Source organism: Musa acuminata, chromosome BXJ3-9, assembly GCF_036884655.1.
Source record: "Musa acuminata AAA Group cultivar baxijiao chromosome BXJ3-9, Cavendish_Baxijiao_AAA, whole genome shotgun sequence".
Classification (NCBI taxonomy): domain Eukaryota; kingdom Viridiplantae; phylum Streptophyta; class Magnoliopsida; order Zingiberales; family Musaceae; genus Musa; species Musa acuminata.
Window position 1 is genome coordinate 8974461 of NC_088357.1, and position 14930 is coordinate 8989390.

Consider the following 14930-nt stretch of genomic DNA (forward strand, 5'->3'; position numbering starts at 1 on the left):
GAATAAATTTTTTTTTTTTCCTTCTGGCTAATGTATCATGTTCATATTATCAATTTTGTCTTCATCTTATCCTCCATAAATACGATATTTAGTTGATTATAAATAAAAAAATATATTTTTTCATCCTTTCTAATAAATTCACATATCCAACTCAACATAAATATATATATATATATATATATATTAATTTTTTATATATTTAGTGTATGTAGTGTCATCATTTATGTAGTGTCATTCTATTCTAACTCTGAATAATCATGTATGTAGTGTCATCATTTTAATCATTCTATTCTAACTCTGAATAATATCTTCATCTTAAATAATTAATCATATATATATATATATATATATATATATATATATATATATATATATATATATATATATATATATATATATATATATATATATATATATATATTGGTCTATCCAATTTGATCTAACCATGTGATCATCGTCCTCTCCAAGCCATTATATTAACACTCTATCACATACACTGGCTTGGGTCTCGTTTGCACCCACTCTGCCTCCTGGGGCTGATGCCTGCCATCGTTGATCGATCCCTGTGCAGTAATCATCTGGAGAAACATTGCGGAGTAGATATGGCAAACAGTGCAAGGAAACAACAGCAGCTTGTGGAATCATTGACCCATGTAAAGTAATCTTCAGAAGCAACACTACAGAGAATGAGGAACATATTTCAGATTCCTGGACATCTTCCCCCCTTCATTTGACACCAGAATAAGTTCCATCCACAACATTGAGGAATCTCTTCCTCCTTGTAGAACTCAATCTTCAACTTGTAGAACTCATGTCAACATGTTCGTACAATCATTAACGAGGTGAAAATCCCATGAGCAATAATTCATAGGTTTTAATTTCACGAAGGAGAGATTGCAAAGCCATGACACAGATCTTACAATCCTAATGACTCAACTCACAAAATTGTCACAACACAGACAATGATAGGCTATAAACCAATTGGAAACAAGAATCCATGAGAAGAACACTGTTTAGTATTTATGTATGCAGAAAGATGTGGAGGACAATTTCCTCTGTTACATGAATACATCAACCTATTCTAACCCATGCATGGAGAAGATGGGAAAAGAAGGCAAGAAATTACAGGAGGCCATGAAGAAGCAACAGATCAAACTACACGAATTCTCTTCTTGGGAGGGAGAGAAAGGAAGACCGAGGTAAGATCGCGAGGCACGGCGCAGAATTCCCTCGAGGGAGCCACCGGCGCTCTCCTTGCCGGCTTCGGCTTCTTCGGAGCCGGCGGGCACACGAGGAGGGGCTTAAGAACGTGCTCCTCCGACTTGGGCGTGACACAATCATCGTCGTCGGTGCTGGTGACCTCGGGGCGGCGGCGGCCTTCGGCCGGCTTGTCCCGGATCGGCGCTGTCTTGATGGGTGGAACCAGAGGCAATTCACCCATTACGACCACCTCGGCGCCCATGGGCACTGAAGACGAAGATGTTACAGAGACCGCGAGAGAGACAGACGGGTAGCTTGGGAAAGGGCGGAGGTGAAGAAGAAGAAGAAGAAGAAGAGGAACAAATTTGGAGGGAGAGGGAAGGCCGAAGAGTTATATAGTCACAGAAGAAGAAGGCGAAGGGGTAGAGAGGCATCCGATTGCGTGCGAATAAGAAACGCAAGGGCACATCCGTCATTCGACATGGGGAAGATGCATTCAAGTGCACTAATTGCAGCATTCAATTACACGAAGCGATTCGATATAGTAATGACGATTTAGAGCGGCCCTGAAGGATTTAATGGTGCCGAACAACCTAAAGGCCCTTCAATTTAAGCAAAACCACACGAGTGCCACTCCCCCCCGGTGGAACGTTTCAACGGCTCCGCGTTCCACATCGCCCGGCAGGCAAAAGCTGCTCCACCCACGTGGCGTTTGGTGGCTCGCTGGGGTTTGAGCTTCCTTGCGTCAGACTAACCGACACCCTTTTCTTTACCGAATCAAAAGGTTTGATGCCATGTTCATCACGTGGAAGCCATGTGATGACGAGAGTGGACCGATCCCGACCACCATGACGCTATCAAAGCATCCGATGCGATGATGAAATATGATAGACCGGTGGCATGTTCGTGGCCTAATTTGCGGAATGATGAGGTGGAACAAGTCAGGCAGTAGCTGGACCAACTCGTTCATCCAACCTTCCAAGCATGCCTCATTCTTGCTTGGGCATTCATGTAACTAAAAAGCTGTGCTACAATGGAGACATGGGGAAATCCACGGAAGCTCATCATCAAGTTTGGTAGAACCAGCCACGAACAGTTTGCCCGTGTACTTGCTAACCAGCAGTCTATATTGTTAGCTGTTAATTGGAATCTGAGAGAACTGAGGCATGGCTTGTGTGTTCGAGACAAAGAAAAAAAGATGGGCAAAGAGCTGGAGACAGCCAAAGCCATTTGAGTAAAAAGGAGGGGTCGATGCGAGCACAGGAATGATTGGAGCACGCTGCAAGTTCCTGAGAGCAGCCTTGTGGTGGTGTCGAGGGTTGTTCAAATCTGTGCTGGACAAGAAAGAGGCAAAGCAGATCTTTTGGAGTTTCTTTCACTTCATTGCCATGTGAAAAGCTCTCACCAAACGAAACCAACAACTCGAGGATATCTCACGGTATGAGAGGTGTGTTGAGGAAAGCAACTCAGGCCATGTCCACCCACCTCTCTCTCTCTCTCTCTCTCTCTCTCCGTGTCTCCACACCTAAGAGAAAAAGACCATCGAAATAACCATAAGGAAAAGTCTCTTTGTACTCTATTTCTCAGTTTTTGACCTCACCTCTCTTTCTCTCTACCCCCTCAAAAGAAAAGACCTCAGCATATTCTTTAATCCATCTCAGATTCTGTCCCACCTCTCTCTCTCTCTCTCTCTCTCAAGAAAAGACTACAGTAAATTATAAGAAAGAAGGTGGCTTCCTTTGTATTCTATATATGGGGACAGGTGAGAGGGTCTTCAGAGAGCAAACCAAAGGTGCAGAGTAGTGAATGAATCCTCCTTGCGTGTTCTGGCCGTCAACAGGCACATGGAATGGAGTAAAGAATGGAGAGTACCCACCACTCACAAGCAACTTCCTTCAGCTGCACACTTAACAATTGGAGTCACAGATCCCTATCCCCTATCCCTTTCCCAAGCCACTATGGACATTTATTCCCAGGTACTCTTTGTATATTATGTCTCAGCCTTCAAAGCTGTGACAGTGTACAGATTCAGGTTACCAATGGCAGATATAGTGTTGAGTTTTTGATAACTCAGCTTTCAACAAGAAGAGGTTGTTGATGATTCTGCTAACCAAGTACAGCTTCTATACCTAGAGTTTAACCTCTAGGGATCAGTTTAAGTGTGCATGCTGTTGTTTTGAGGTGTTTTTACACAGCAAACTTTATGGATTGTAACCACTTTTTCTAATCACCAAGTATAACACTTCAAGTAGCTCTAGTGTGTCTAAGCTCTAACCTATGTAGTAAGATGTGCAATTCTAGACCCTGAGGACAAATGCAATTCTCTAGTAGAACATATAGATTGAGGAATCTAGATAAGCCTATATGGAAGAGAGTTTTTTTATGTATATAGGAAACAAGAGAATTAAAGGATTCATGCAATCTACAGAGAAAAATAACAGGAGACATGTAAGATTTTCATATAACAAAATATATTACCACAGAGAGAGATAGTGGTGCATGAAGAACACTGAGGGTTTGAGAAGCAAGATGAAAAAGGAAACCATCTCTTTCAAACTAAATATCAAATGTAGTCACTAAGTAGGCAACTAAATACCAAGCAGATATAGATACATGAAAAAGATGATCAATTTGCTTATTAGCTTCTCAGTAAGGTGAGAAACATGGGTGTTATATTTGTAATGATTGTCCTTTTGGTTCTTAAAATAGATGAATTGATTTTCTGTTTGAATACTTAATGCTCGACATAAAAAATATGAAGAGTTATTATTGTTTGCAACACTTGCCTCTTATTCATAAAATTTAAGTATCTAACATTTTTTATTGAGAGGAATTGAAATTCTGCTGCTCGTTTATTTGAATTTGTATTGATTTCGTCAGGACAAGAACATAAGAACATGTGGGCCAAGTCATCCAAAAATACACAAAAGATGTTCCTTGATGATGAATCATAGCTCACACTTGTTATGAGATCTATCTTCAGTGTCGAAGCTTATATGCCAAAAGGTTTTAGGGTCCTTTTCATTAATGACAGAGCTCCTAGATGTTCTTACCTACTGAGTCACTCTGAAACATTAAAGCAACAAAGGTGCATGACACCAAGAAACTAGAGAAGTTTGATGGGCCTATGATGTGCAACATGTTTATTTGGAAGATTGGGTAATTTAGAAGGTTTTCAGATCCCAATGAGATCTAAATCTATTGCTTTGTCCTTAGGCTTTCTCATGTGCAAGTGCTAAAAGTAGTTCTGAATAAGAAATGATAAGGAGAGAATGCTACCCATGCACCCGATCCATATTGTAAGGAAATTCTCATGAGCATTGGATGCTTTCCAATGCTGCCATGGTGTTCATAGCTTGATGGGCATTTACAAACTCAGATCACTGATGTAGTTTCACTCTCAATACACTGATCTGAGACTGTTGGCCTCTTCCTTACTGACATTGAAATAATTCTTAGGCTAGCTATTCTCATCTAGTGAACATCAAAATGCTTTCTGCATAGCTGCATACGATGATTCTTTTCTGGACTAAGACAGTGTCCAGCAACTGAAGTTTCAGTCAGACAAAGAACTAATATCACTTCCAGTAGTAGGACTGTTTTTACCCTAACAGATAAGCTGTAGTTGATAAATGCCAAATAAGTTCTTAAAGTCATCAGCAAAACCTAAGTGTATAAAACAAGATCTACAATGCTTTGCTATTCAAATTATTAGTATGGTTTAAGCTGTTTGTATGTTCAACAAGATGAAGAACCAAACGAAGTAGTAATATTCCAGGATCTGATTGACTATTTTATTCTGGTCCAGATGCAATGGCATGTCATTAATTAGAGGAAAAAAACACACATTTAGGACTTGGGTGCTCATATGATTTTTATGGTGAAACGGTGAGTTGTCAAGCATTGTGTGCCAAGCATGTCAATTAATCATATTGACATGCAGGGGGACAAACATGCGTTGAGTAGGATTCCAATGTCTTTATTTCTCAAAGAAAATGGATCAGTGGTGCTAATATAACCTTCTTACCTCCTCCGATCCTCCCAATCAAGCATTGGATTCCAAATCCCTCCTCCATTTAAAGCATATAATCCATTCCTATCAAAGAACAAACAAGAACAGTTCTTTTAATTTTAAGCCTTGCACAAAAGTCCATAAATAACACAATTTTAAGAGTTTTTCAAGTCATGTAATTTGTAAATGACTAGATGCATGTATTCTAATTTAAGATGAAAAGGAAAATTGTTATCTTTTAATATATATGGCTATGCTCTTATGTAGGTCACAATCCAATTAAGCCATATTTCTAATAGGCTGAGTGGCTGGGGAAATCTAAACCCTACGAGGATTGGAATCTCCTCATAACATCTTAGCCCTTTAGGGATCTCATGCATCCCATTACAGTTATTCAGGCCCACTGTGTACCCATTAAACACAAACATATAATAGATTTCCAAAGGATAAAAATGAAGGGAAGTTTTTTTTTTCCAATATATATTTATATTTTCGCAGGTGACATTGACACCATACAAGTGATATTCTTAATTTGTTAATATGGGGTTAATAAGGAAAATCACACTTGAAAAAAGAGACAAATCAACAAAGTCATTGTGCCAGAGGAAGAAAATATGGACTTGCTCTTCTTAAACATCTAACCAAATATTTTTAATTCCATATACCCAGTGACATGTTTGACAATTGATAAAATATCAGGATTTCCAATTCTCAGATCTTATTCATTCCTTCATCCTATTCTCCTACCACAATTATACATGGACATGGATCCCAACTACCTGATTTAATAAGAGATGCACACTGCAAAAATATCCCATGAGAAATTGATGAATGAATGAATGAACGAAACACTAAGACTTGAGAGATTGTGCATTTCTTATAATAGAGAGAGAGTTTATGAAAACTAGCAATATTAGCAAGGAGCACTAGAATACATCTAGGTAAGTAAACAGGTTGGATTCAAACTAAATATAACTAACATTGGCAATCTACATGATCTAAATATGGATTTGAATCCTGTAATTTTCGATTTAAGTCCCACATTGGACCCAATAATCGATTTCTATATTATTACAGATAGAATTAAGATTCATAATCAAGTTTGATAATGTTTTTTTTTTTTCCAAGGGTAAGAGATGAAAGCGGGATTTAAGTCTAACACCTTACAATGATCTAAAAAAGTCCAATTAATGTAGTTAATCTAGCTAACACATTCAAAAAATATATCAGACGAGATTTCGGACCCTCATATGGCAATAAGTAGTATACCACTAAAACTATATATATTATGAGATTGTGAACCTCGATCTTTGATAGATGAGTTTGGTACACCATCATCAAAATAAACTAATGTTTAAGGTGCAAGTGTGATAATGTTAACTAAAAAGTATGATACAAATATGATAATAATTTTTAGTTATATTTTGAGGTGCTTGTGTCCAAGTCTATCGACCACACTTATCGTAGGTTAATGGTTCCCTATAACAAGCCAACCCGGTCCCAACTAGGGTTCACCTTACCAATTCGAGTCGATGTACCGGTTAGTCGATCGTATAGTACGTACCACCCCATACCGATGTACCATGTGTCGCCATAGCGGGGCTTATCAACGACATAGGAAAATGATAAAAATTAACTCCAAAAAATCCTAAAAGATAGAAAAGAAATTAGATTATAAGTTTTAAGTTAGAAATAAATATAAATTTAGTATAAATTTAGCAAAAATAATCTAATTTATGAAATAATAGTGGCATATATCTTTTCGGGCTTCGAGGAACAACTTTGTGGTATGTTCTAGACTATCCTTCCATTGATATTGAATTATCTGTAAAGAAATGATTTAAATTATTAGATTATGAGTTAAACAACTAAACTTTAAGATTCAAATTAATCAAGTAATCCATCAATGGATACACCTGTTTCTACTACCAAAAAAATGATGAGACTCAAATGGGCAATGGATCAAGATCCTCGATCCTACGTATTTATATCAATTTAATATGTTTATTGGACCCAATCCTAAAATTAATCCCATAATATAGTATACTAATACACCGTATATCATTAGTGCATCAATGTGGTGATGGTCGTAGTTTGATCATCATGAACTGCACGTGTCCGAGACGACTCTTGCGATAAGTACGATTGTAGCACGTATTGGTGCGGAGGTTGGAGAATGTTGGAACTACTTTCGCCACTAATATGCTACTTTATATCAAAAGATTGATCACTATACTACTAGGAGAAAAATGACCAACTATCACCATACTGCTATTGGTCGTAAGATTCTCCCTAATACAAAGATTACGAATACGATGAGCTTCGCTCTGTATCTATGTCGTGTAGGCTCTATTGCATTTGTTCTAAATCATGCACTATCTTCGTTTTCTCCTTCTATGTATAAACTTGACCAGTACCTCGTCGAGCTCAATAATCTAAATCTTGGGTGGCATGCTTAAAATACTACTTTTCGGTCCATACACCACCGTCAAACTATATAGACAAGACCATTGACTCCCCAATGTTGCCGCCATTGTCGATTGAGACATTATTGTCTACATCATTGTTATCTCTGGACCGAGTGGGTTGCTGAATGCGATTAAGAAGGTGTCTCATCGTCCGACTTGATTCTTTCCGACAATGCGATTGATGTTACTGTCTTCCCCTTTGCCTTTGTCTTTGCATGCTAGGCGAATAACTGTGACGGTCGGGTGTAGGACGTGGAAGATCTCCCACTTCCTCAAGCAAAGGATCCTCTTGGTTCTCTACTGCTTCGACTCACTCTAACATCGATTATAAATTTTCATTGTAGTATTGGAGGTCGATGAGATCAATTTCTGGTTCCTTGTCCAACTCGACACATCGCAACCTTAGCCGCTTGTTGTAGTAGACATATATCAGTTTCTTCAACCTTCTATACGATAGTCTGTTACGGATATTCGTATGAATCAATGTGAGTGTTGACTAATTACGTTCGCAAACACTTGTCGTTGTCTATGAAAGTACACGGACAATAACCTTCCTTAAATTTAGTGCGTCTCCTCCAAATTGTAACCACCACTCGACTGCAAAAAGATATAAATAGGATTTTATTAGCATAAAAAATAATTAATATCGAATATAATTTATAATCAACATGTGTGTAATTTTCTTTTACCGTGATCCATATTGTAATGATACGATACAACTATATCGTCAGATAATGAACCGATTGTTTCTTAGAATAATCGACCCTCCATAATAGCATCGATTACATCGATAGTGTTTGACAAGAGTCAATATATAAATTTCTTAATGTCGATAATAAATCTGATCACATTCTAAGACTATATCGAAATTGAATGACAGAATTTAGATAATACGCTTCAAGAAAAATAATTTCATTAGTAAGAATTTTTTTAATATTAAAATTTTATGAATTAAATTACATTGAATATGAATTTACTTGCATTATGGATGTCTTAGTTCATATGAACTTTGGTCCTACGATCGACGATCTGTAAATATTGTTCGATCTGAAAATCATTTGTGAATGTTTTCTTGACCTCATCTTTTGTTGTAATCAACATATGTCTAAAATAAGGCATTTGGTGACGCTTGTCCATATCGACCTTATGAAGAACAACATAAAGTGATTATACTCTTGTTATAATTTCATCCATGGCATCCCAAAATCTAAAAGAAAGAAAAGTCTTTTTTACTTTTTTTTTCTATCGTTTGATCTCGAATACCTAAAATCGGACCATTTCTTCGAGGTAATCATTGCCTTGAGACCTGCCTCTTATATTTATGCAATGAGCTGCACAGAGAATCCAAAACAATATTTTCCTTTTTTCCATCAATTGTAAACTAACCTTCTTTAAATTGGCTCTATTGTCGGTGACTATCTGGACAATGTATTGTGATCTAATCTCCTCTACTATGGTGTCCATTATGTTTTTAATGTAGTTTGCATTTTGAATCTTATTTGAAGCATTGACTGACTTATGAAAAACCACATGTCCATTGCAATACATAAAAAAATTCATGATACTTATTTTTGTTGATCTTGTCCAATTATCATATATCAATGTCTATATTATGTTTTTAATATAGTTTGCATTTTGAATCTTATCAGAAGCATTGACTAGCTTATGAAAAACCACCACATGTCTATTGCAATATATAAAAAAATTCATGATACTCATTTTTGTTGATCTTGTCCAACTGTCACATATTAATGTCACCCCATATTTATCCTACTATCTCTTGAAGGATTTAATCCAATAATTTATTTTTATTACCTTCTTATCTAAATACATGCTGTGGATCTCCTTCGGTGTTGTTGGTTGGATCTCCATACCAGCCTTTTGGATGAAGGAGACTCTACTTTGATAATATTGACTTTGGGTTATGTTTGTCAAAATCCTATAGAAGTTGAACCATTTAGCTATTGCCTTCTCAGTATCTCGCTTTTTTTTTTTTTGTATATACATCATCATTCAGTGTCTGCTTCGTTGTTTATAGAGAATAGGCCTACAGATCAATATCAATAATATATGGTATTGATCTCTTACCAAGTCCTCTAATAAAACAATGGATTCCACCTTATCTCATGCTACGAATTCGACTCAAGTGAGGAGGTTGCCTCATCCTGGTTGACCTATGGAATCCCTATGGCACAGATCTACTGCCACCACCATGCTTCCATTGTGAGTTAGGTCATCAATGCCTCATTATTTTTTCGTATATGTATTGATGTTTTAGTGATGAAATCATCATTAAATTCACTAATCATATCATTAACATAGCCAATTATTCCCTAATTATTTTTTTTATCATTATAAACATGTTAAATATTCTAATAAGCATTAAAGATATTTAATTGACCTAATATGAGTCAAATTTTAATTAAATAAATATTAAATACACTAATCACAACATTAATATAATTAATTAATCCTTGATTAATCCTCTTTCACCTTATAAATATATCAAACACCCTAATTTGTGTTAAAGATATTGAATTGATGCAATATGTATTAAATTTTAATTAAATCATCATTAAAATCATTAGTTATAACATTAAAAAATTTAATTAAAACCTAATTAAACCTATTATACCATTATAAACATGTAAATCGCCAATACAAAGATTTGATCCATTGAGTGTAAAAAATCAACATTAGACACATTAATCATAATATTGAAGATCTTAATTACTCCCTAATTAACATAATTATACTATCATAAAGACCTCAAACATCCTATTAGACATTGAGAATAGAATAGACTTAATCTCATAAATCATCAAAAAAGAAAATAATATATACCTTTGATTAGAGAATTCTTCCTCTAACTTAGGTATTAATCCTCCCTAACTAGTCTTCCAAGCTTGATCCGAATCATAAATCGTAGCTTTGTTAAGTTTTAAGAGAGTACAAATATGAGAAAAAGAGAAAGAAGGGAGTTAGAAAGAGATTAAGAGAGTAGGAGAGTTTGAAAGAGTGAAAGAGGGGAAGGAAAGATTTAAAAACCCTTTCGATATGACTGTTAGTATTGGTCAAACATGATATGTTAATTGGCCTTATAAATCGAGGTGTCATAATTTCGCCCGCTCAGGACTCGACGTACTCGTCAAACCCTAGGATGGTGCCTGTGAGGCATAACCTAGTGGTAGCTCCACATATTAAATGTCAAGTCAAAATACATAAGCTAAGATTAATAATAGTATGTCATCTGACTCTTATAAGTCAATCTTAATCTTATCAATTTTCGATGTGGGATTAATCGAGATATTACAAATGGATATCTCATATCAGGCCATACAGGTTCATTTAACATATACCACTCGGCATTTGATGGTTCGCATACCAATCTCCTGTCACACCAATATATATCGGGTGATATATAACAACACGACAAACCTTAATCGTAACTACTCATCAATTTCATTTCCATACACACGAATCTACCCAATCCCCCCTTGCAATAGTCCTATCCTGGTCAAAATCATTGTGTTAATCAAAGGAAAAAGTCTTAATTCCAGTGGATACTGATCCATCTAGAGATATCTACTCCCACCGTTTGTGTTTTCTTGATAAATTTAATCCAAGAACAGTATATGAGAGGGATGAGATTAATTAATGCCTCGTGATTCGGAAACTTAAATATTGGTATTTAAATAAGATAAGGCGAGGGATCAGAAACCTACCTTTTGACTAAGAGGTCCGGCTGCACGACTTGGTGGCAGAAGGCGCGCACGTATCTGGGCGATACCATCACGAGGGATGAGATGTAATCACTACCGTCTGATGGAAAAGTTGCGGTTCGATTTGCATTCCTAGTCCCGCTTCGCCCACCACTCTCCATTTCTTCCGGGCTTTGAGCTTTTGGTTCTTGGAAACTAAGTGCGATAATGGCCGTTGATCTGGTGAGGGCACGAAGATGGACGAGCAGATGGCGTTCCAGAGGGAGGCGGCGATGGCGGAGTTCCGCTCCTTGGAGCGACTCGTCTCGCCGCAGCTCGACTGCCGCGACATCACCGAGCTCACCGTCTCCAAGTTCAAGAAGATCACCCCCATGTTCCACCGCACCGGCCACGCCCGATTCCACCGCGGTCCAGACCCGGCCTCTACGTCGAGGCCGGCGCCGCAGCCCATGGGCCTCGCCCCGTCCAAGCCGCCTGCGCGGAGCCTGACCCTGGACTTCACAAAGCCGATCGCCTGAAGAGGGTGATACGATACGCGCGCCAGAAACAAGCTGGAAGATGATCTATATCCCATCCGATGGGTACTCGTGGCGCAAGTACGGGCGTAAGCCCATCAAGGGCTCCGCCTACCCAAGTTAAGCACCTCCCTCCTTCTCTTCCGCCGCCTCTTCCCTACCGTCTGACCCAGATCGTGCAGCTAAACCCCCTCTCTTCCTCCTCCATCACAGGCGGTACGCTAATGGCCGCCGCGGCACCACTGCGCCGCCCGTGCCCGCCGATGCCACCGTCGCGGCCGTCCGATGCACGAGATCACCACATCACGCCCGTCCGTTCTCTCCTCTCTCTTTGTGTGAGACGGCGCCGCGGAGAAACGGGGGTGGGGGCGTTACGACGGAACCGAAACCTGGGGCTACCATTCCCGCGCTGGATTTCACGAGCGGTTTCAAGTCCGCGGGCGTGATCTCTACGCAGCAATTCATGCTTGATGACGGATCCTCGTCGATCCGAAACCCGATACCATCTTTATCTCAATTATAATATCAATTTCTAAGCAGTCTCCGTGAAACCTATAAAATATTTCAACACCAATCTGTTCCCCCATGAGATGTCAACCTTCACACACACCTCTTGTGAAGCTATAGATGCCGCCTGACTACTGCTTTTAGATTCTTATCCGAGACTTCTTTGTCACGGTATGAATTTGGAGACATTCATTGTCAAGAATTTATTTTCTTATGCTTATCATCGATGCCTTATTTTTCCCAAAAAGAATTTATCATGTGCCGACTTCAGACTCGTTCATCACCTCTGACTCTGTATAGTTTCTGAGAAGCTGCTACATCTGAAAGCTATCTTGTCCTTCTTCTTCTTCTTCTGGGATTCTGATGTCCCCCACCTACCCGCGTGAACTTGTGCTCATCCACCGGTCTTCGCTTCTCCACCACCAATCTCTCTCCCTCTTCTTGGCAACGACTTATCTTGTACAGTGCTTGCAGGCCCTCAGGTGGGCCTTCCTCCACCGACTTCTCACGTAGTGTATGGCCATGACGAAGGAGACTCCGCATGCACCTCCTCCGCCTGCCGCCGCAGTCGAGACCGATCCCCTCAGCAGCGATCCATGATCCTCTTCCACACGGTTCCATGTTAGTGTTAATACTTCAGCTTGACAGACAATCTGTCTGCCAGCAGCTAGAAGTCTGGGACAACACGTTTTGTCAAGCAACGTGAACTGTTTCACTCTTCCTCGGTTGCAGAAATGTGTGCCTCGGTTGACAAATGGAGACCAGTAGGAAGGGATGATCAGTGATTGGATGCTGATCATGAAAGCGAAGAGTGGCAAATAGCGTAGTTGTCGAGCGTGATCATCTTTCTCTCGATTATTTCATGTTCTTTGACCATCGGAGTCACGTACGCGGACAGTATACATTCTCCCGTCTGCATCAGAGAGGGAGAAGAAGCCGACCGGTTCGTGTTCCCGTGGGGTTTCAGGTGGCATGCCCTATTTGTTGTGTGTGGTGTCGACGGTCGTGTCTTTTGTCGTGGACGCAGGCACGTTTTGCAGTCGTGTTTGAACGTGTCAAGCCCGGTCACCTTATCTTCCGCGTCCTTACTTCCATTTCTTTATATGCTCTCTCCTCTTCTCTCTGTCGCTTCTCTTTTCATCTCTTGGGGACACCAACCACCAAAGATTTAGCACAAGGAAACGCCCAGCTGAGTTGGGATCTTGGAGTAGCTTGCTTTCTGTCTGGCTCCCTCGCCGCCGATCCGGCGATTGATGACGACAGCGTCGCCGGGGCTCAACAGAAGGCTCTAGAGAGGAGGAGGAGGAGGAAAGAACAGGAAGGAGCGGATGTCTTCCCTCTTGCTGTCCAACGTGCTGCGGTACCACCGCGGCGAGCAGCAGGAGAAAGTGGAGGAGGAAGGAAAGGCGGTGGGGAAGAGTAATGGGTTCCGTTTGGGTAGCAGAGAAGAGGCGGAGGCGTCGTCGGACAGCTCCTCCATCGGCGCCGCCTCAACTTTGTCGTCGGACAGGAACGGCTCAGACCATGGCGGCGAGGAGGACGAGGAAGAGGTGGAGAGCAAGAGAAAAGATGGGGCTTTGGGGTCCTTGGATTCCTTGGAAGACTCACTTCCCATAAAGTATCCTTCTCTCTCTCTCTCTGTATCCATGATCGAGCTGTTCTTGCTCAGATTTAGGGATGTTTCGAGTTCGATCAGAGTGAAATATGATGTCTCTCAACATGATCTAAATCTTGCTCCGAATTACTGCAGGCGAGGGTTATCCAACTTCTTCTCGGGGAAGTCCAAATCCTTCGCGAGCTTGTCAGATGTGGTCAACGCGAGCACAAACGACATCGTGAAGCCCGAAAACCCCTTCAACAAGCGCAGGAGGGTCCTGATGATGAGCAAGATGAGGCGAGCCTCCTGCAGCTCCCTCGTCTGCCCACCATTGCCACCACTCTCGGCCCCAGCTCACACTGTAGCGGAAGCAGACGAGGAGGAAGAGGAGGAAGAAGACGAAGAAAAGGAGAAACACGGTGGAAGATCACCTCCCTCCATGGGTCCCTTTCCCCGCCATGGCAACAGCAGCAGCATGAGGAGGAACAAGGCTTTCAGGTCTCCGAGATCCTTCTCCCTCTCTGATCTCCAACATGTCTAACTGTATGTAGTAAATCAAACTCGAAGAAATGGTACATGTTATTAATGGAGATTAATATATTAAATAGCTTTACATGATTTATTTTTCCTCCCATCCGAAAATAAATATTAGCATCAAATCTTTGGGGATCTTATCGTGGCCTTCTGTATAAGGCAAGTGTGGTTAATTATTAGGCGGAGGATAAGATAAGGTCTAAGAGAGCACATGCCATGGACATGTCGTGGTGTTCTTATCCTCAACCCCAAACAATGCTTCGTCCTCCTATGTGGTCATGACAACGTGTTGGGTTTAGCATTTTGTAATGATATGATCAATTCTATACCAACTAAAATGACCAAATGGATTAATTAATCTTCCGAAGCATCTTG

General features: G+C 40.0%; 1 protein-coding gene and 1 long non-coding RNA gene across 2 annotated transcripts; one reads left to right on the top strand and one right to left on the bottom strand.

The window, feature by feature from the left end:
- Nucleotides 1–998: 998 nt before the first annotated feature.
- On the bottom strand, nucleotides 999–12868 carry LOC135648283 (uncharacterized). Its single transcript, XR_010500885.1, has 2 exons — nucleotides 11406–12868; nucleotides 999–5296 (listed from the first exon to the last, which is right to left on the bottom strand). It is a non-coding gene; the product is annotated as an uncharacterized LOC135648283 (long non-coding RNA).
- A 649-nt stretch (nucleotides 12869–13517) lies between these two features.
- LOC103997884 (protein OXIDATIVE STRESS 3 LIKE 4) lies at nucleotides 13518–14643 on the top strand. The gene is made up of 2 exons (XM_009419215.3): nucleotides 13518–14042; nucleotides 14175–14643. Exons 1-2 carry the CDS (start codon nucleotides 13753–13755, stop codon nucleotides 14560–14562), a joined length of 678 nt encoding a protein of 225 aa, XP_009417490.2. The 5' UTR covers nucleotides 13518–13752; the 3' UTR covers nucleotides 14563–14643.
- The last annotated feature ends 287 nt before the right edge of the window (nucleotides 14644–14930 follow it).